Below are 23532 nucleotides of genomic sequence, written 5' to 3'. Positions count from 1 at the left end.
CTGATGGACACATGGTGAATGGAAACCAGTCTCTGAAAAGCCTGGACTAGTGGATGGTTTTGTTTCATTACAGGGTTGTTGGGTGAGGACCTGGCCATACTGTTGGTCAGGCGTGGCTGTTTCTCCTGAGATGAATCCTTCAGTCTTGAGCCTGGAGAGAGATGCTAGCTGCTTATGCTCTCAGAGGTGGAAACGGGAGAGAGTAAGAATCTTATCTATTCAGTATGGTTTATTTGATTTCTCCCCTGCTGTCAGTCCCTTACTGTACTCTGGTTCTCCTTTGAGCCTAGTGTCTGCCAGGCCTGACTCTCTGACTCAGTTTCTCCAGAGATGAAACATCCTCCCTGCTGCCTGGGCAGTGATGGTCGTCTGGCTGAGCAGGATGAGGGTATAAGTCTTAGGCGTGTGTGCTCTCTCTGTCACCCTTCAGAGGTGTCTGGCACCTCCAATTCCTGAATTGTTCCCCAAGTTCGGAAGTGTACATCCTCTTGCTTTTTATCACCCTCCCCTCATGATGTAGTTAGGTTTCAAATTTCTATGTCCTGCTAAGACAGTTATCACTTGACGTCTGCTTTCTGTCTTGAAAAATTTTCTCGCCACCTTTCTTTTGCTCCCCTTGAGGTTTTATACCTTATTTTCCCCCTTTTATTACCATTTTGTTGAAGCTTTGGAAAGAGTACACATAAAGCCATATATTCAATCTTCCACGTAAACCAGAATCCTTTCATATTTTTCTTTACAGTGAAAGATGACAACCCTGAGTTACATAAAGACCCAGATAAATTTATCAGGTAAGTTTTCCTTATACAATTCTATGTTGATTTATTTACTAAAAGGACTATTGATTTAAACTGTTTATATTTTCTATCATAATTGAATTTTCATTTTTTTTACTTAGAAAAGGAAGTAGATATCTTTTCCTCTTACAATGGCTTTCTAAAATATTATTTTCAGGAAGAATGTGGATAATTATTGAATTCTTTCTGGACTGTTGAATTAAAATTGAAAGTAAAGCTATGAACTTGCCTACTCTTTTAATTTTTATTTTTTATGGTTGAAAAGGAAAAAATGTGTAGTCAACATAATGAGCACAAACCATTCTAGATTGCAAAAATCCAAGCAATTTAGAAGATAAGATGCTAGAGGAAAATGGTGAGAGTTAGGGCTGAAGCCGTTGTACAACTTGAGAGACAACCTGACAATGTGGCATCGATTCATCCTTGAGTCCCTGAACAGGTTATAGGTCGATGTCCTCACACATGGTTCTGCACCGTTTAGTGTCTCGAGCATCTCCGTCAGCCTTAATTTGATAGTCAGTCGGATGTAGAAAACAGTCAATTAAGTCGTGTTGAAATACTGCTTGCTTCGGCTCAGGTTTCCTTGACTGGCATTGTGTAAAAGATGGGTAAAATTAGGTAATTTAAGAGGCTTCTGTTTGTGAAAGAACTCGAAAATTGCAGGAAGGTGAGCATAATCCAGTGGGTTGTGATTCAGTAGAAGACGTTGCTGCCCCTTATACTTGTCAATGTAGAGAGAAGCAGAGACCATCCTGGCGCAAAATAGACCTACAATAAATGGCTGTTGAACGCATAGACACCATTTCATCACCTGTGGAATGCGAATGTCCCTAGAATATAAAAAAGGTCTTTCTATTTGTGGTATAATTATTTGCAGTGCATGAAAATACACTGCCAGCATTTACTAGTAAGGCAATAAGAGCAGCCCAGAACTTCTGTAGTCCCAGCTTCCACCGGGCCTTTGAACCAAACCAAGGATGAAAGAAGCCAGAATCAGGTCTGATTTGTGGTGCTTTCTTAGTGCTAGCCTGAAATCTCTAGAGAGATCTCTAGACTCAGTTGAAGCAACAGGCTAGATTTCGGTGATTCCCTACACTCCTAGTTCATAGCAGGCTGCAATTTCTTCTATATCTGTGAATTCTAATGTTCGTCCTGGTCCATTTGTTATGGGATAATGCTCAGTTATGTCTAGCTTTTAGTTTTTACATAGAGCATCCACAATGAGGTCTTGCAGAAATTATTCAGAGAGAGAGGTTGCTCTTAGCACTGTCAGTCTAGCACCAGATGCTGGGACGTCACACTCCTCGGCAGCTGAAAGAGCTGACCTGGCTGTGGAAACGGATTCCAGAGGCGTGCACAGGCAGTTGAAATCCTGCCTCTGAAAGACATAACAGCACTCAGGCAAAGTCCGGTCAACGGGGTAGAATACAGTCACGGGAGTCCAGTTGACGTGCAGTAATTGAAGGTGACTTAGTCTTGTGCTTGTCATCTGGGATGTTTGCATGTGGACTGTAGATACACTTAATGAGATATGGGGCAGCCTCTGCAGAACAGCTACTCATTCACTTATTTAAAATGCATTCGCTGTGCATATGCTCTGTGCCAGGCACGGTGCTCCAGGGTTGGGGACACACGCCTGGATCATATGTGATCTCTGATCTCACGAGATTATACTCTAGGATTGGAAGCTCTCCTCTGCAGAGAAGACGGGGCAGGGAGCGTGCCTGACTGTCGGTCCCACAGGACCACATGGGAGCATCTTCTACCAGAGGATGTAGTTTGAAGGCCAGGGGCAAATATCAGGATGGTGGCCAAGAGGGGATGCTAAGGTCAGGTGGAATCATTTTTAAAATGAGTCATACTGAGCACAAACCTCTTCCCCTGTAGCTTTTGTTTTTTCTAGGCCTCCTTTAGAGGCCGTCACTTTTTCACCGAGTCATCTGTCACCGGTTCCACCTCTGTTAAATGCAACCCAACATTTATTGGGCCAGGCCTGTTAACTGTTGCATTACATTAATACCTACAATATAATGAGTGCTATTACAGAGATAAGATCAAGATGCTGGGGGAGCACAGAGGGAGAACTATCTTACAAAAGCTTGGAGGGAGCATATAAAGGCCAGCTGCCAGGAGGGGGTGATGCTTGAGCTGATGTCTATAGGTAGAGTAGGAATTCACCTGCAGACAAGAGAAGGGTGCTCCACGCAGAGGGAATAGCACATTCAGAAGCATGGAGACAGGAGAGGGTGTATTTCCCACCGCCTGACCCAGTGGAAGGTGTTTTCACATCCAGAATAAAAGGGAAAAGTGAATCAGAAATGCCAGGGCAATCAAAGTGTATCAGGAGCTGAGATATAAAACCAAAGCAGGTTAGGCGAAAGGAAGTTGGTTGCTAGATAATCAAAAGAAGAGAGGAGAATGAGTCAGAGAAGATCAGAATACTAAATACACATGTGCAGAGTGCCTAAATCATTTAAAGGGGCATGCACGAGGCAAAATTCGAGGGAGAGACACAAAAGAGCGACATTCGTGTTGCATATGGCAAGTTCTAAAAGAAGTGCATGCCTTTGACACAGCAATTCCACTTCTAGAGATTTACCTGTAAGGATATAATTGAAGAAGTGCATAAAGATAGATTGCAGGAATGTCAATCATAGAACTGCTTAAAATGAAAAGCTGAAAACAGGAAGTCCAACAAAATGAATTGATTAAATACCTTTTGGTTTAGTCATATAATGTCCAAAAAGTATCTTTCAGACATGATTCTGCAGACTTATTAAGATTAAAAGTAGGTGAAGAGAGTGGGTTATGCGATATTACGTATGGTCTTATCACACACACACACATGCGCATGCACCCACATACACACACACACGCACACACACCCCAGCATAGCCAGTGAAGGAATCGCAATTCTTCCATTGACCAAATGTGAGACTAAGGCAAATAGTTAACTTGTTTCCATCTCAGTTTCTTCATACAAAACAGTAACAATAATAGTACCAACCTTATGGGGTTGCTGTGAAGCTTAAATGATTGCATGCACGTGAGGCACTTGTCGCAGTACCGGGTTATTTCAGCGTTGGTTATTATTTGCTGTGCTTGGGCTTCTGGTTTCAGACGGTAATCTCAGCATAGACTGTTGTTTGCCTTCCTCCACCAGATCCTAGATGTTATCTTTCCAATATAAAAAGGGCAATAGTGGATACTTAACTATGCTCCCAAACAAGGCTCCTCTTAGTGGATTAGCTCCCAAGAGACTGAAGTCAGAAGAGCGCCTGGAAGAAGGAGCCTCGGGGAGGCCTCTGTCCCGGAGCGTGAGACAGCGTCACGTCCAGGGGCTCTGTAACCCCAGCACATCAGAAGACCTGGGACAGCTGACAGAGTGATTAATTGGGATGTGGCAGCAAGAGCATGGGCCTCGTCCATCCCCCAGCCCCCAGATGAGGCCTAGCCCGTAGCACTGCTGGGATCTGTCTCCGGCAGGAGTGCTGAGCATGTGAGCGTGGCCTGAAAGGAATACATAAAATATTGACACCAAAATGCGGGCAGCAGTTATTTCTCATTCCGGCAGTCAGACTGGGCACAGTCTTTGGTGCTGGGTCACACAGAAGGAAGAGGGGCCCCTGTTCTGGGGAGGAAACCCTGGCCCTTCGGTCCTTTGTGTGGAACGCGGACTCTCTCATCACACAGGCAGCAAGGTAACCAGGTGGCAGCATGAGGCCCCAGCACTGACGACGGACTGTGATGCGTGGGTTCTGGGAGAAAGAGTTACTATAGCCAAGAACCATGGTGAGATAAACCTGTAGAGGGTGTTACCTTGAAAAATCAAGATTTGTGAATTGAAAGGAAAAGGGAGGAGTGAAAAACTGGGGGAGAGTGGTATCTCTCAGCTACCCTGAGATTGTAGGCCAAGGGAATACCTAGTACACAGAGCCTCCAATGGACATGAGCATGGCGTGTTAGAGCAGCAGAAAGCAAGCCGCGGAGCTGGACCACAGCCAGGGGGAAGAGGAGTGGGGCAGGAGATGAGGCAGGCCCACATTAGGTAGGAATTCGGATTTTATTAGCCTTGCAGCAGTAATTGGGATGCAGCCAAACAGCTTTTAAGAAGGGGAAAGACATCATCAGGTTAACATCTCAAAAGGACTACTTTAAATGCTGTGTGGGGACTGGATTGTGGCAGATCTAAGATGGAAGCAAGGAGACAGTCATTGGGTTATTTCAGTGGACCAAGGAAGGGAAGAGGTGTTGGGGCTAGGGCTGAGGGCGCAGATGTGGAGAGGGAAGGAAAGCGGATGGATTCAAGGCTTGGTTTGATTAGGTGTAGGGTATGAGAGAAAGTGGAATCCAGGATAAATACTAGGTTTTGGGTTGAACTGGATGGCTGCTGTCATTTCTGAGAAGGGGCAGATGGGAAGGGCGCACCGCTGGCTGAAGCTAGCAATCCAGTTGTTGCCGAGGAGGCAGTCCCCGGGACTCTGCTGCATTGCTGTGCACATTGTTGTGCCGTTTGACACGCCCACAGCCTGTCTGCAACACAATTTAGTAGTTTCTTATAACATCAAATTTTCACCTGCCCTGTAATCCAGTAATTCCACTCCTAAGTGTTTACCTAAGGGAAGCGATAATATATATCCACAAAAACACTTAGACACAGATGTTCCTGGGAGCTTTATTCATAATATCCCAACCTGGAAACAGCTAAAATGCCCATCAACAGTTGAATGTATAAATAAGTTGTTATATTCATAAATCGAATATTCTCAGCAATAGAAATGAACGAATGTTGATGCATGCAACGCCTATAGTTGCATGTGTCACAGCCGGCATTGTGCTGTGTGAAAAACCCCGAGTAATACAGGAGTACATACTGTATGGTCCAAGTTATGCGAGGTTCTAGGACAGGCAAACTAATCTGCAGTGACAGAAATCAGGTCAGTGTTGCCCAAAGTGTGAAGGCAGACTGCCTGGGAAGGGACAGTCAGGAACTTTCTGGAGTAATAAAAATATTCTACATCTTGTTTGGGCTATTCAACGGGCCCAGCCTGGTTGCTGAGTGGTTAATGTTCCATGCACTCTACTTCAGCAGCCCAGGTTCGCAGGTTCGGATCCCGGCCTGCACAGCTCACTAGCCGTGCTGTGGAGGTGTCCCACATATGAAAAAATAGAGGAAGAGTGGCAACAGATGTTAGCTCAGGGCAGTCTTCCTCAACAACAACAAAAAAGTATTCAACTATCTTTACAACTCTTTTATAAATCTAAATTTATTTCAAAATAAGACAATTTTTTGAAAAAACATATTCAGACTTTTCAGTGAATAGAGAAAACGGGTATACTTCCAGTCTTCCAAACTCTGATTCCGAAACCTGAGAAGATTATTATAAGAAAGAAAAATTATAGGCCAATACATCTGAATTTTGGAAAGGATGGAGTAAACCATCTTTATTCACAGATAACAGGATTCTATACAAAGTAACATCCAAATGAATATACAAAGCTTGAAAATTAATAAGTGAATTAAGCAAGGACCCTGGATACAAGATGAGCATTAAAAAATCAACTGTATTTTTATATACTAGCAATCAACACATAGAAAGAGAAATTTTAAAACTACTGTTACAACAGCACTGAAATGTAACAAAAGATGAATAAGATATCTGTACTTAAAACCACAAAATATATCTGGGAGAAATTTTAAGACCTAAAGAAATAGAGAGAGATATACAATGTGTGCGACTTGGAAAAGACTCAATATTATTACAATGTCAGTTCTTCCCAAATTAGTCTATACGTTCAATTGAATATCAATCAAAATCTCAGCCGGGTGTTTTTCTTGGAATTAACAAGGGGGTTCTAAAGGTGTGGAGAAATGCAAAGGCTTTAGAATAAACAAGGCAATCTTGAAGAAGAGCAAAGAAGATTGACACTCCCAGATATCGAGATGTACTAGAAACTAGAATAAATTTCGCTCTGACCGGATCTTTTTGGGCCAGGTGCCTGTCCCTAAACTGTTACCTTGATCACACAGCCCTGAGCCCATCAGGCCCTGACTTAGAGCCAGGGATGGGGTCTGTGCCATCAGATAGAGTGGCTTGTACATAATGGGAGGAGAATGGAGGCATCTGCAGTGGCCACTGTGACAACCTGCATTGACATAATATTTTTATTGGGCGGGATCTGTGATAAGAAGTGTGACAACCACAGAGGGCACGAGCTTTCTGGACAGAACTGCTTGCACTGGCACAGAAGTGTAACTCTGTGGTACCCTCAGGGTTGTCAGGAAGCTCCTTGTGATGGAGCCTCTGGATGTGCGAAGGAGCCGTGGAAGAAAAGGTTGGCATGGCCAGATGCTGAAGAACCTCGAGTTCTATGAGAGTCTCCAGACTTCCTCCTATACAATTAGGTGACCAGATGCGGCTTTCAAGCAGAGGCATGAGAACCTGGAATAGGGAGGGACAGAGAGAGAAAAGCAGTTGGGTTCAGAGTTTGCAGGAGAGAAATGAGGAGGTGTTATTAACTGAGGCAGTTGAGGAGACCGGCTGACACAGAGTGCTGGGGGCCGCTAGACCCCCTACCTGGCTCTTGTCATGCATGATTCTGTTGAAGGCTCACAACCACCGCAAAAGGAAGTTTTATCCCTGGAAACAGGACTGGAGAGGTTAGGTAATGTGCCCAGAGTCACGCAGCTAATAAGTAGTGGTGCCAGAATGTTTTGACCCAGACCAGCTGATTCCAGAGCCTGTGCCCTTAGTCAGGATACGACATGACTAAATGTCCGGAGATGTGTCGGGATGTAGTCGTTAGCTTTGCTGGGGCTGGGACGGTGCTTCCATGAAGTAGCACCACCACCATTCTCGTCTTCCCTTCACCGTCCTTCCTGCTGCCTTCACTGGCTCCTCTGAACTGTGAATTGGTTTCTGCTCTTTCTTTTCTAAACACTTACTCTTTTGGACTTTGTTTTCCCTAATGATGTCATCTATCAACCTTTGTGTCGATTTGACCCAAATCTCTTTTTTCCAGCCCCAATTTCTCAATCACACTCCTAGAGGTCATCACCTACAACCCATGTTTAAAATTAAACTCATATTTCACTCGAGTTTCTCTAGATGCTTTCTACTAATAGCGGAGCTAACTGGTCTTCTGGGCTTTAGGAGAATATGTGACCCTCAAATTCCTTCATTCTTCACACTCCATCAGGCAACCAGTCCAGTCAATTCTTTAGTATTGTCGTAGATTCATCTCCCCCTCTTCATAATGTTTGCTCCCACTCAAGTATTAGGTCTCAGTATCTCTTGCCTGAATTACTGCATTTACTTTCTAACTGGTCCCCCTGCATTTACTCTCATAAAAGCCAAGCTACATACTAACGCCAGAGAAAACTCCTACTCAAAGGCTGATTTCACCATTTACTTGCCGTATTCCAGACCTCCTCATTACTCTCTATCACCTAATAAATCAAGATTACCACATCAACTCTAACCCATTCTCTGCCTAAATTTGAAGACCCTGCATTGCTTAGTTTCACCTATTTTTATCAAATTTCAATTCCTCTGAAATTGGAACTCTCCACTGGAGTCAATTATCTTGTTATTATCACCTCTTCCCCCAACATGCTCTGTACGTGCATGTGCACACACCGTGCCCCTTCCCACCGGAGCGATTGGGCATACTGTTACCCCGCAATGCCTGCAACGCCTCCTCCTCCCTTTAGGGCCGTATCCCGGGTGACTCTTTCCCTAATGGCTCTGAAGCAAAGTTGGAGCTCGCACCTCCAACCTCTTTGCTTACTGCCACTGCCAAAGTATCTGTCACTGGGGTCTCCAGATGTCTGTGCTAAATGATGTAGCGCATCATTATATTAATATATAGAGCTATTCTGTTTACCAGTTCAGGGATATTTCATTTTCACAACAGGATAATAAGCTCCGATGTTCAGTTTAAAGTTGTATCTTCTACTTTTTCGTATTCATAGTGCCAGTGATAATACTCAATAAATTCCTGTTGTTGGTTGAAACTATAAACACATGTATTTTTTATACTGTATATATCCCTGTAAACTTAGTAGTTTATCTAAATAATGATAAAATAGTTACTGTTCTCTTAAGGGACTGTTTTCTTTATAAAATCGAAAATACAAATATTCCCAAATGTTTAAGACATTCTGCTATGTATATTCAAACTATACTAAAGTTATACCTTTTAGGGTGATATTTTTAATTATTCTGGGAAAAGAAGAGAAAGCCCCTGAAGGCTAACAGTTTGAAATTGAACAGGACACCGTTGGGAAGGGGGAGGGTCATGGGTCGTCGTCAAACAGAAAAAAAAACAATGGAGACGATTGTGCCTGAAGATGGTGTATTTTTTTCACTAGACAGTGTGTTGACAGTTTCCTTCCTCTGGGGTCATTGTTGTCTGCTAAATGATCTGTGGCAGCAGATTGATCACTGGCTTTTTCATGCAGGAGCTATAATGCAGCCTTTCATTTTGTTACCTTCATTGCCAAAAGCCGAAACATTTCGTTAGCAAATTAATGTTAGTTTAGTATATCATCTAGTAGTAGAAAGCACTGTGTTGTAACTCTGGAGGCAATAATATCGTGATTAATTTCTCTGCACTGAGTTTCAGATTTCCAGTTAAGTACGATTGCAAAATCAATAACACATTTGAAAAATGTTAGTCTTAAAAGTAGGTGTCTGTAATTATCATTTAAATAAATGAATGCATTAACACATCTAGATATTGCCCCATTAATTTCAAAATTGAGTTAAATATTTACTTTAAGGGACCTATAATTTACCGATAAATGCTAGTGCTGGATACTTGTTCTAACTGAAAACTGAAAAGTTGCTGCTGGCTCCAAACAGCCAAAGACTTAAAATGGAAAACAAATGTAAGGTCTTTTACATTTGATTCTCAAGTGTCTATTTAAGCCAGTTAATTGGTGATTTCACCTCTGAAAATATCCCAAAGCAATGTTTTGTTTGTAGAGTGTTGCGAATCTCTGCTTTCAAAAAGTTTGTAGGAAAAAAATGGAAATGCAGTTATGGAAGAGACGGTTTCAGGGTTCCCATTTAATACTTTCTAACAGCCTCTGCTGTCCCGCGAGGACATGGTGATATTGGCACAGGGGAGGAAAAGTGTGGGCGGGAATATTAGAAGAGTTGTTTTTCTTCCTCTTCAAAAATGGCCAGAGTCTGTGTAAAAATTAAAATAATCTCAATTCTGGCGTTCTATTTCCCTCTCATCATAAAAAGGAAATAAGGATGATTTTACTAAACTTTGGCATAGAAATTTGAGAAAATTGTTGATTGTGGAAGGAGCAAAATACAGGTATGATGCTTTCCTTAAAGTGCTTTTTTAATGTTAGTCGTGAAAGGCAGATATCTTAAACCTGTAGTTTTCTGTTTATAATATACACATGGTGCACATTTACATTTATCATTGAAAAGTGATTTAGATGGATTTTCTTTTCTGTGATTTGTTTGTATTAGTGGAGAAATTAATATGCTAGATTCTTTCCTTAGAAATTGCAAATCAGCTTAATGTCTTGTGACAAGATATTGTTGTCTGAAACTATCCACTCTGATAAAGTAATTTTAAAAATCAAACTTGCCGACTACTCATTGTCTGATTTTAATTTGTATTTTCAGATCAAGTAAAGTAGTCTCATTTGACGATTACTACAAGACCTGGTCTGGAATAGCCACGTCAAAGCCCACGGACTATTGCAGAACTCCATGTAAGATGACCTGCCCGATTCTGCTATTTATTAACCTCTTAATTATTCTCGACTTGGCTTGCTTTCAAAGACCAATTGACATATATTTGCAATTTGCGGGTGATAAACTTCTCTGTTGGCTGTTTATAGCAATCATTCCACAGCTATGAGTTTATTTCCTCTTTTGTATGGAGCCCCGGACTGAAGTCTGATTAGAAGCCAGAAGGAAAGAGAGGCACTTGGAGGCGTAAGAGATGAAGTCCTCAGTCTTGTGAGATTTACTTTACTCCCTTCACGCCAGAAAGAAGTCTTCATAGCAGGAGGAATCTTTTTGATTCTAAACGCGATTATCCTCAAGCTAAGAATTAAGTCGAAAAACAGCAAGAAAACATATGAACCTCGGGCTTTCAATTCGATCCTTCTAAGGAAGACTTATCCATTGCCATCTACACTAGGAGCTAAAGACAGGAGGGGAGAGCAAGACAACTTTCTGGTCGCATTTAATCAAATCTTTAGATACTGTCTCATTATTTGGATCAAAATAGGTTATCCAGTCTGTACACATTTCCTGAAATATGACCTCGTGAGCTATCCTGCTGCAGGGGCGCACTCTGAAGTTACCAGCGGCTTCGCGACTCCCAGATTCAGTGGTTGCTTCTCAGCCTCATCTTCCCCACTCTCTGGCTGGCTGTGCTCTCCTGAGCTAGGTGGCACCGGCGTCCAGGGTTTTCCTCCCCAGGGTTCCTCTGCCTCCTCCTTCTTCATTCAGTCCTCCCTACCCACTCTCTCTCTCGTCCACCGCCATTTCCTAGACTTCATTTCCCTCATTAAATCGTGGTGATTTCGCCTCCTACAACATTACGAATGTCTCCTGTCCACTCCACCCCCACGACCACTGCCTTCCTTTGTGGCCTCATCCAATTTCATCTCATCATTGTGATAGTCTCATATTTGTTTCAATAGAACAAAGTATCACAACAAAAAGTTTCTAGTTTTAAGGCACAAATTAGAGTGAAAAGTAGTACGAAGTTTAACAAATGCAAAAAAGTAAGTTAGCTCAAGAACTTCTAAGAAATTACATGTTCCTTCAGGTTGCTGCTTATTAATTATTTTGTGTTTATATGTTCCCCTCCTCAATCACTCGTAGATTAGCGGTTGAGAAAAATAATTTGAGGTGCTTTAAGAAACCTTTAAAGTCTGCTTCAAACAGTGTTTAGCAATCTATCAGTACAAAGAATTTTATTATTTTTGATACCAGAGTATGTGAATGTTTACTTCACTTCAAAGAGTTGTGGTTGTGTACTGCTTAGTCAATTCAGCAAACACATCTCGAGTACTTACTACGTGTGAGGCACTGAAGAGCTCAGAAGGAATCCGGGGGCGGTACCCTCAACAAACACAGTGTGGAGAGGCACTTGGCACCCTCTGGGGACCGACTCCGTGTCCAACTGCTTCAACCGAAAAACAAGCTGAGTGGTATAGGATGGCGCTTCGTGGAATGACAGGTAAATATTTAGAGGCATTTGGAAACTCCAAATTGCTAGGGAAAAAAAAAAATAGAATTACATGCCAAAACTCAAGGAAATTTGCAAATGATTGGCTTGCAATAAAGAACAATTAAAAAACGGAAGGAAATAATGAAACACCAGTGACTGAAGTTTCTTCTTCAAAAGAGTTTGACACCAAAATGTTTCACGTGCCTCTTGTTTCTCCATCTGTCGCTAACCTCGTGTGTAATCCTGTCTCTCCGTAAAGGCGACGGCTGGCGATGGCTGCCTCTAGCCCAGAGGAACTCTGAGACGGACTCTAGACCTTGCTGCAAGATTTCACCGTCACCCTCTCTCTCCTTCCCCCAGAGATTTGTTATGAGAATGTTTCAAGAGTTTTCCATCAATAATAACCGGCACTTAATTTTAACAAATTAAATGTAAACCTTAGGTGTGCTGCTGGCCTTTTGGTCTTTGGATAGTTCAGCTGGATGAGATCCAATCCTCTCTCTTTTAACGGCCTAACTTCCTGGCAGTAATAAAGATGAAGCTTTTAGATCATAGAACACTTCTTCAACTACACGGAAATAAAAGGGAAACTTCTAATAAATTCGTTTTCTACAGTTATATTCCTATCCCGGAAAGATTATTAAACTCTCGTGCATATTTTTAAAGCTTTTTATTTTCTGAATCGTGATGAATGGTTGTATTTTGATTTTGAATATTAACTTTTTTCTATATCTTTGTACCATGAATCTTTATATAGTCATGTGTGCCGTAATAATAGTAAATTTGTCCTTGTATGATACAGTTTACAGAGCATACTCTGTATTATGTTTTTTAATCATCCTTTGTTTTTATCCTTCTTTGATTCATTTATCAGCCAATATTTATTGAACACTCTGATATATGTCATGCATAGTGGGATATCAACCCAAGAGCGAGACATTATTATTATTACTCTGTTTTACAGACGAGAAAACCAAGACCAAGAGAAGGTATGTGATTTACCAAAGGTCACACATATAGGAGGGAATATTATATATTGGTAAAGAGTGCAAATTCTGGAGCCAGATTGCTGAGATTTAATCCTGCCTCTCCCATTTACTAACATGTGACCTTGGGTAAGTTTCTTAACCTCTCTGTGTCCCATTTACCTCATCTGTACCATGAGAATAGTTATAGCATACCCCTCACAGGGCTGGAGCCCTGCAAGAGTGCCCAGCACCCAGTGAGTGGCTGTTATTAATTACTGCAGGTAGCCTGTGGCCCAAGGACTGGAACCAGATCTGACTCCACATTTGTCGCTCTTTCTCTCATACTATACAGCCTCCAGAATATGATATAAAGTTGTTTTCTCTGTAAACCCTGAGATTTAAATTCAAACTCTGAAGTCTATGCAACACATTTTTCAATAATTGTAATTATTAGTTTATAGTCACAGACAATCATATGGGACAATGTACTGATGACCCACGGTTCTCTGCCCATCACTACAGAATGGCAAAGGAAAAGTTTGGCAGAGAACAAATCAGCACATGTGGTTGTGGGCAACAGCACATTAATGACAGAAGATGATCCTCATAAGGAAATGTTCATCTTTGGGGAAGAGAATTCCTTCAGACCAGTGTGCCCTGGAACCGTGAGTGCAGGCTTCCTGTGTGTGCTTGCTGTCATCGAAACAGTCCTACCAGCCTGAAGCGTCCTGGGATGCTCACTTTCACCCTAGGAGACCTTCATTCTTTGAGCTTTGAGCCAGCAGCACCCCGCCTCCAAGATGCATCAGATGCAAAAAGCAATGTTGTCTAAGTCTGACGCACTGGCTCTCAGGCTGGACCGCTCCTCTGAACCACCAGCAGAGCCTGTAAAAATTCCCACCTCAGCCCCAACCCATCAGGATCTCTGGGAGCAGGACCAGGCGGGAGTAGTTTGTGAAGCTCCCCCGGTGGTTGCAGTGTGCAGCCGAGGTTAGAAGGGCTCTGGCGGGCAGAGCGTGACGTCCACGGTTAGAGACTCCTCCGCCCTCGACTAGTTTTGCGCCTACAGTTAAGAGAATTTAGGTTAGTCTTTTAACTCTTTGTACCTCATTTTTCATTTCTATTCATTGACAAAAATGTTCCACTCTATTTTAAGTTGCTCTCTGGTTAGCATGAGGTGGTATGTGTGGAAACGAAACATGCTGAGGCAAGTCAGTGCTTTTCTGTCTTTGGAGGTGAGAGTCCCATCAGTGGGAAAAAAACTTCAGATCAACCTCTACAGATGTGGGACAAGAGATGCGTCATGGAAGAACAGAGTAGAAGCAATGCCAGTAATCCTCAGAAGAAAGAGAAGGAGAAAGAGCTGTATGATGGAGGCAACAGACGGTGCTCTCCCACCACAGATTACAAAGCCACCCTATGGCGAGATGTGGTTGTGGGGGGGATCGAACTTCAAGAACTCCTGACCAAATTTCACTGGTCCTTTCCTCTCTCTCTCTCTGTCTCTGTCTCTCTCTCTCTCTGTCTGTCTCTCTCTGTCTGTCTCTCTCTCTCTCTCTCCTGTCCTCATTTCTTCATTATTTCCCTCCAATCAACATCATTCACTGAGCGTCGTCCATGTTAGACAGTTGGCTGTGTGTTGGAGACAAGAAGAGAAGGATTATGATAAGCTTTCTGAGGTGTTTACAGTCAGGTGGTAAGAGACAGATGAGTGAAAAAATTGGAGGCGTAAAATAGGAAGCTTTACAATAAAATTTTGTGCAAATGCTTGGCATTTTTCATCTCTGAGAGTAGAGAAAGCGAGGAATAAAATGAGCCAATGATATAAAATTAATGGGACTATTCAGGAAAGATGACCTTGCCATTTGGAGTTTTATAATATGTAAAGAAGAGACTGCTGTACATATTTGGATAGAAAATGTAGGAAAGGCAATTTTGAAAAAGTTAAGGAAAGATATGAATGATCCTTGAATAGACACTTCAAATAAATTTTAACTTTTTTCTAAGCAGTAGTGAATAGTCCCAATAAGAAGGCATTACTCCACCTTTCTGTCTGTCTGTTCATCTGTAAAGTAGGTATTAACAATACATACTGCATCCCTCCAGCATATAGTAAAAACTCTACTAATATTAGTTATTATAATCACCTACGGGAAATATCGAGCCCTCACTAAGATCTCTGGGAAGCTCAGCTTTGCTTCCTAATGGAAGGGAGGAGTTTATATCCAAATACCAATAAAAAGAGTATTAATAACCCTACAAGAATATGTGTGTATATGTGCTTGTGTGTGTTTGAAGCAAGAAAAGAAATTAAAGAATAGTGAGGAACGTTGCTGGTGAAAATCATGTAATATTAATAGAAGAAAATGAGAACTATTAAGTTTAAATGGTTTTTTCTATCAGTGACAACAGGGGTAATTCATCATTATTAAGAAGGAAACTCCAGATAAGGGCAAGACCGTGGAGAACATCTAGTTGGTTAAATAGTTCGAGACTGTAAATCCAGGACAGTTATAAGGAACAGGGAGATGAGAGCTGGATGGATGGATGGATGGATAGATAGATAGATGATAGATAGCTAGATAGATAGATGATTGATAGATAGATGAGGTATATATGTGTGTATGATCTGGCTTAACAGTTATTTCATGTCAAAATTACCAGCGCTTTAAGCATAGTAGATTTTCAATAAATTTTATGTGCATTTGAATGAAGGCATGAGGTTTATAATTAACCACAAACATATGAGCCAGCGGTGTAATGTGATTTCCAGAAAATGCTATGCAGATCTAAGCTGAATTGGCAGAGGTGTAGCACACAGATCAAGGATGGTAGTAACCCATTTGTGTCTTTGCTATTCAAATGAAATCAAGACCCTGAGCCAATTCTGAATGCAAACTTTAATAGGAGCATCAACAAGGTTCACAACCAGGATGGTGAGGATGGTTAGGTCTCCAGAAAATCATGTCTTAAGAAACAGTTGAAGGAACTGAGGCTGCCCTGAGAGCTATCTTTATTCGAAGGGCTGTCTCCCACGGGGAGTATGGATTTACTCAGTGTTGCTCCGGAGGTCAGAACTAGGAGTGGAAACTCAGCACTCCGATTAAGCAACGACACTGTGACCTTACTGTCAGTGGAACAGTCAGTCTCCCAACAACAAAGAGGAGAGTTTTCTGTCGTTGGCAAGGGGTTCGTTTAGAGGCTGGATGCCCATCTCTTGCAGACTCTTGCTTTAGGAAAGATCAAGATCTGGAATGTCGCTTCCAACTCCAGGATTTTATTTTGCCGCTTGAAGTGCTGAGTCAGAATTTTGTTAAACTATGGTGTCTGCAGTTTCTATGTGAGTTATTTTAACACCTTCTTCATGACTACAAATTAAATGTAAACAAATGTCTTTATAATGAAAAGTTTTAAAGTCACAATCTACTTATTTTAAACAATATCTAATATTACAAAGTTCAAATAAAAGGAAGAAATTTGGAAAGTGTCCAAGCATTGTAACGTGACTTGAACTGTAGAGTGTGCGTCATTGCCACATATCGACTTAATGAAGTCTATCATTTCAGACGTTGAACTATTCTTAAAGTGTTTTTAATAGTTCCTTTTTCTCAATACTCTAATTTCAGTGTTTGAAGATCAAAATTTCATTGCAAAGTATTATAAATGGAAGAAAATGGAGCTAAAACATCCTAAAGAATGGAGTTTAAAGTAAGTAATTTTAAGTGTCTAGAATATATTATCCAACTATCTTGAAATAGCTCTCATTCCACTTTCTACTGTCTAACTGAACCATCAGGACAAACCCTTTGGAAATAACTTATGCCCTTTTCTAAACATAAGAACAAGAGTAAGTATCACTTTTTCCTTTAATATGAACCTAGGTGGGAAACATCTTTGCTCCCTATTGGCTGCCAAAGATGGAGAGAAGACATGAGCCTCAGTGAAGGAATCTCACGATACTCCCCCCCCCCCGCCCCCCACCGCCGCCACCATGAAATCTCTTACTCCTATTCCCATTATCCTTATCAAAGTATGACTTAGAAATAGGGGTGAAAGCCCTGTTTATATATCACCAATTAGCTTTTCATCCTTCTCATAGTTTCAAATATCTTTTCGTCTTCCACAGATTTCTCCCTCAGGAACCAAATATATTACATCTAATAAGGAAGTCTGTAGTAAAATGCAAAAATAAATTATTACACTATCTTCAGAAGTCATTGACCCTCAGACCACGTTAAGGAAGGGACCTTAATCTCTGCTTTGGTCTCTTGACCCCGAAAGGCAGTCTTTCTGCTTCCTCACGCGAGAGCAGATTCCGTCTCGGTTCTGTGGTGTTGGCCAGGCTGCTGTGCTACCACAAAGCTGGGGGAATTCAAGATCCTACTTTTTGCATTTAGCTCATTTAACTTATTTTTTAGCTCTTTGACTTGTTGGCAATGTGACCTGTTTTCTAGATGGAAGTACAGGACTAATAAAAATAATATGCTGTATTTTGAATTTGTGCAGAAATTGATGTTCCTAAAATATGCTGTCCTACCCTTTAACAGCACAGTTAACGTTGGGCTTTTCACTTGCATGTTCTTTTTTTCAGTTGACTTCTGAAACAAATTTCCTTCAAGCCAAAGTAGAGAAAAGCTTTTGCATTAGAGCCTTTCCTGCTTTCAGAATAAATTATAGGCAGTAGAAACTCTTTTATTAAGTGGAATTTCAAGGAGTACAAGCACAGTTTTTTCTTGATGGTGCATTTGAAGTTTCGTTTAAAGAAACCTACTTAGAAGGTTAATTTTGCTTTGATGTGACTTCTTTTTTTATTCCCTTTAACAGAACTGCTTTGTATGTCTGATCATTGATTGCTTGTGTAATGCCAGGCGAGCATCCCACAGAACCCCCAAATTTAGAAAAAGTTGGACCATGTCACTTTCAACTAATCCAGCCTCTTCTACATCTGGCTGAAATAGTCGTGAGTTGTTTGAGTGCTAGAACATTTTCCCAAATACATTATTTTGAAGTTATAGGTCAAATTATCATGTGCATGGTTGACCCCATCAGAATAAAACTCTCATACCTTATGCCATCTGGTGGTTGATAAGAATATATTTAGATCAGACGATATTTGCTTCTTTTAAATCTTGCAGTTGGTTAGTCAAAAAACACTATTTAAATAAAATTTTTAAAATTACTACATTTATCTGCATAACTTTATGGCGACATAAATATTTGAGTATGCAAAAGTCTAAAGTATGGTGGAATCAGCTTCTTTTCAGGTAATTATTAAAAGTCTCATGTTCATCCAAATACGTGAGGTATAATAAAGTGGTCAATTCAATAGTGACTCAAGTAGAAAAGTTTGAGGATCTAGGCAAGTGAGTCGTTGGTCTAGATGTGCATGCAATAGAATACCATTATGCATCTCTCTATTTTTAATATTTGAAAATGGTTTTCTCGCACTGAAATTTCCTATTTAAAATAAACAAACAGAAAATGCAAATGGAGAACCTCGCCTCTGCATAGCGTTAGGGAGAGACCTGTTTCTGCTGCTTCCTACCTCTCCTCCCACTGTTCCTCCCCGCCCCTTATCAATCAAGACCTGGTTCTTCAGCCACACCAGTTCTTCTTTCTCCCCATTGTTTGGGGACAGAAGATCTCTGCTGCACTTTGTGCCTCCTGCCTGGGAGATTGCCACAGCATCTCTGCTGGTGGTCCAGAGTGAGGATTGGTCTGACTTAAAAGGTGGAATGCGGAGTGTTCAAGCACAGGGCTGCTGGAGCCAGACTGCCTGCATGTGAGTCCTGGCTCTGCCCGGCACCTACTCTGTGACGTTGGGCGAGTTGTCTGACATCTCTGTGCCTCCATAAGAACCATACTTACCTCTCAAGGAGATCGTGAGGATTAAATAATTAGTACATGTAGAGCACTTCAAAAGGGGTCATGTGCACAGTGAGTACTCCTAAGGTGTGCTACTATTCATGCTTTTTCTGCTGTGGCCTGACGTCAGTTTTCAGATGGGAAATCTTTCTTTGGAAGAAAAACAGCTCGGGGAGACACAGGGCATTGGAGTCGGACGGATCCTGAGGGGCTCTTCCCCACGCTGAGCATGCTCCTTCCTGTTGAATGGAGACGATGCTGACCTTCAGAGTTGTTCTGCATCTGATCTCTTGAATGAGCTCAGACATATAAAACCATGTAGTGTTGACATGTGGGCATTCGATAAACAGCAGTTCCTGAGCACGGGGGAGATGAGAGCCCACGTGCCCAACTTTCCAGAGAACCAGTGGTCTGTCCCAAACACGTAAAAGTCGTAAAATTTTCTCAGGTTGGAGAACAGAAAACAGCACCTATCACGACCATGTTTGTTTAGGTCCTCTGTGGGCACGGTCTTTCTCCTGTCTCCACTCCACCTGTCGCCGCCTCTGCCACAAGGTGCTTCTTCAGAACAAGGACAAGGACGGCAGGAAGATCCAGCTCAGCCTGTCTTGGTGAAAGGGTCCCTGACACACCTGGGTGCCCGCCCCTTCTAGAGCATTCTGTTCCAGCTCATCAGCCCCTGCGGTGGACATTCCTGCAGGCACCAGGGCAGGGCCATTGTCTAGCTTTGTATCCTCTGCACTGAGCCTGGCCACCTGGCAACTGGGAGGCAGTCCATTACTGTTTGCTGAATGATCTGCCGAACAGTGAGATTAAACGTGAAGGGAGTTAATTTTAGGGGAAATGAAATGTAGGTACTGACTCCTATTAAGGCCCGTTCTAACCTGGAGATTATGGTTCTATTTTGGGACATCTAAGGGTGTAGTCATAGAACAGTGACTGAAAACTGGAAATATAAATTATGGTCATGAATATTTTATGCAAATTCTTAAGTTTCACACATGTTTTCTATTAGTATTAATAGGAACCTATTGTTATTATAAGCAGTTCATAAATATTCATGAATCGCTCATTTGGTTTGGTGTTTGTTTGTAAGGCCGATCTTTCTTTCCTATTGCCTTGCCTGTCTTTTAGCTATTCTTGCAAATGTTTTATTTCTACCAAGACATGGGAAAGGATATGAAACTAGAATCTAATCAGTGGTTCATAATTTATTTTCTCTGGAGAAATAGACATACAAAATTAGAAAGCAGTGCAAGCTCTTCTTGTGAACGTTCTTACTGATGCACATACAGAACTATTTTTATGTCATACTCGGTAGCTAATGAGTGCTACGTGGTGATGGGAAGATCGATGCCAGTAGTTTCCACCTTGTCAGCCAGCAAGTTATCTAAATAAAAGTTATTAATTCTGGAGAAGTTTTACATTCTGTGTAGCTTTGAAAAAGTATCCTGCTCGTGTCTGTACACAGGAGGGACAGAGGGAACAGGGACTAGCATGGCCAGGCACCTGCTGCATGCTGGGCGTTCTCCCTTCATTTCCTGGTGTAATCCTGGGCCAACGGGGAGTGGAAGCCACACCCCTAAGTGGAGCCCACGAGGACATCCATGAGCCTCCTTCAAGGCCACAACACATCTGTCTACAAACCACTTTCCTTGTTATACGAACACGGGTTCAGGACCAGGGTCCTAGCCCCCCTTTTCAACTGGATCCTCACCCCTAAGTTTCTCTACAGAAATTCTGGAAAAATAGAGGCAGATATTATCTGCAGTTTACCAATGAGAGAGAAATAAAGCACAAAGACATTCACCAACTTGCCTGAAGTTATTAATAAACGCATATTATATTTGAAAGCTAAAACTAAATGATCTCCTATCTGCCTATTAATATGTGCTTATTAAAAGCTTCAGTTTTTACATAAATGTAAAAATATTGCCTGCCCAATTGCAAGTACAAATCAATTCTACCTTTTGTGGAAAAGTTTCTGGTTTTGTTGGTCAATCTCAAATTCTGTTATTAAACAATGTTCCTTTCTCTTTCTACATGAAAAAATTAACATGTGATGTATCAAATAACGGCATAAAACTTTCTCATTTTTATAAAATATCCTCTGGACTTGGCTATACCATCTTTTAAATTAAGGAGTTAATATATATTATTTCTGAATTCCTGTAGTGTCTTATTTTGTGAGTATGTGTTTTAACTCACAAAAATATGTGATTTTCCTACAGCATAACTACGTCTGATTACCTTTTCTCCAGTTGTCTAGCCAACATTGATGCTGAACACATTAATTTAACATATGTTTGGCTCTCCTGTCAGGGTTATTGAAGTTGAACCTTGTTTTTATAGGTTTACATAATTACACATTTGATGCATTTTTAAGTAGGAATGCTTGCTTTTTTATTCCTCGAAGATTAAACCTTGAATGCCATCTTGTGGTTACAGAGAGAATTAGCATTAGAGTGAACATTGGAAATATCCCCTTTAAAATATAGACATGGAAAAAAATATAGACAAAGGGAAAAATCCCTTTTAAAACATAATTCCTGCCAAGCAACTGCTTAGTCTGTATCTGGGTGTTTTTAGAGACGGCAGCTCAGTACATCCAGGGGCATTCTAATAGCTCTAATCTTCCTTATTTCTATCTTAAATCTAACACCTTATGCTGTTCAACCAGTCTGGAAATTGCATTCATTTAACAGATTTTTATTGAACACCTACCAAATGCTTTTACATTTGTCTGCAAAACCATCCAGAATGTGAGAAATTATCTCCATTTTATAAAAGAGATGTACAGAAAAAGTTTTTTAAAAAATTGCCTAAGGCTATGCACTCAGTGAGTGACCAAGCTGGCGTTCAAGCTGGGCCGGCCAGATCCTACGCTCGTGCTTTGTTCCATTAGACCGGCCCGGCTCAGACGTGGAGGACCTGGGGAGGGCCGTGGGTGTGGGCAGAGGCAGGATTCTGGTCTTTCTCCCACCTCCCCTCAAGATTTGTCTTTTACAGAATGAACATACCCAGTTCTTCCAACTTTTTAATGAATTCCGTACTCTTTCTTGTTCCCCTCTCGTGGATGTGATTCATTTCATCAATTGCTTTCTCAGAACGTAGCCCCCAAACTTTGCCGTGGATTTCTGACTGGAGCACAGAATCTGGTGGCACCTCCTGTATTATAAACATCATGGCTCAAGGCTGCTTCCCTCTCCATCTCTCTCCAAAAAGAGAGGTTTTGATACATGTCAAAAACACCCATTGCACTTTTCTTTTTTTTCTGAGAGAATTGCTTCTTTGGTTCTGCTCCCACACAGAACGCGCTTTGAGGGCTCTCTCTGTCTCTGTCCAGCTCCCTCTCCCCCCCCTTGCCCTCCCCCTCAACAACCTACCCCACTCCCCACCCCACCCCTACACGGCCATACAAATGTGATGCTTGGGTTGGTTTAGGCCTTGGTCTGAGCAGGGGAGAGAGCAAGGAGGGCGAAGGTTCCCCAGAGGCATCTTAGATTGTGTTCTGCCTGAAAGCAGGCATCCAAGAAGCTTCCTCAGAATGTGTTACAAAAAGTCACATTGCTAGATGGAAGGATACAATAAGTTTTATGACTCTTGTGATGTACATAAAGCTACTTTTCCGGAACATGTAGCAATCTATGGTGCCACCAAAATTATTGAGAATTTAAAATAAACAAGCATTAGGGGGTTTTGTTTTACTTGTTAACTTAATAATTATGACATCCTCCTTGATAGTCATTTAATTTGCATTTCTCTAGTGACACTAAACATTTTCATATTTATAATTTGCGTTTTCAGTTATATAAAGGCAAATGGTTGAATGAAAAGGAAATATCAATACTTATATAGTTTTTTGAAGACAAAGATTTATCAATGGGGGAGAAAAGGTGTAAATCAAGTTATATTATTTTCTAATGTCATGTTTGTCCTGAGGAAAATAAGATTCTAATGTTTGTTTGTTTGGGTACTCACACAAGGCTCACAGAGGGCTAGAAACACTTTGGGTTCCTGTTAGTTAGAGTGGCAAGTCCTCCTAATTCAAGGGACACTGGATAGAGACTTCAGAGGGTCACGCCTTAGTAGTGGGGCTATATTAGCTCCCAAATAAACGCTGTTCTAGACGCATAAGAAAGTTTAAATACAAACCTTGAAGATATCAAACTGATTTGCAAGATACTGAACGGCATGCCAGGACAGTGGCATCCATATTTAAAGGAACATGACAAAATTCAGCACCCAACAAAATAAAATTTATCATCTCTAGCATCCCATCCAAAATGGCTAGTCATGCAAATAAGCAGGAAAATACAATCCATAAGCAAAAGAAAAATCTATCAGTATGAATAGATCCACGAATGATAGAGATGATGATGGAATTAGTAGATACAAACCTCAAAGCAGATATTATACGTCTTATAAAATATGCTCAAGGATCTAAAGAAAACTATGAATATGATGGAGAGAAATGGAAGATATGCAAAGACTAACGGAACATCTAGAGGTAAAATAAATTTAAAATGTTTGAATTATACACTGTATGGAAAGAGCAGCAAATGAGATACTGTAGAAGAAGTGACCCGTGACCTTGGAAATGTAGCAATATAAACTCTTGAAAATAAGCATAGAGAGGAAAAAGACAGAAAAAAAAAGCCTCAGTGAGCTGTGTGACAATGTCA

General features: G+C 41.2%; 1 protein-coding gene across 4 annotated transcripts in view; it reads left to right on the top strand.

The window, feature by feature from the left end:
• The window catches only part of UBE2U (ubiquitin conjugating enzyme E2 U), a 63081-nt gene that overhangs the window by 23187 nt on the left and 16362 nt on the right, over positions 1–23532 (top strand). Inside the window, exons 6-9 of one of the 4 annotated variants that reach the window (XR_011438907.1) lie at positions 743–791; positions 10451–10539; positions 12979–13003; positions 16609–16690. Coding sequence is in view for 3 of the 4 variants with exons in the window: in XM_023641961.2 (XP_023497729.2) it covers positions 743–791; positions 10451–10539; positions 16609–16690; positions 17109–17220 (332 nt within the window). In the remaining variant the exon portion in view is untranslated. Of the gene's footprint in view, positions 1–742; positions 792–10450; positions 10540–12978; positions 13004–16608; positions 16744–17108; positions 17355–23532 lie in introns of those variants that run through there. The other 3 variants (XM_023641961.2, XM_070267560.1, XM_001499644.7) reach the window with 3 other exon arrangements.

This window comes from Equus caballus, chromosome 5 (assembly GCF_041296265.1).
Source record: "Equus caballus isolate H_3958 breed thoroughbred chromosome 5, TB-T2T, whole genome shotgun sequence".
NCBI lineage: Eukaryota > Metazoa > Chordata > Mammalia > Perissodactyla > Equidae > Equus > Equus caballus.
Note: the sequence above shows the minus strand (reverse complement) of the source record. Positions and strands in the feature narration are given on the sequence as shown.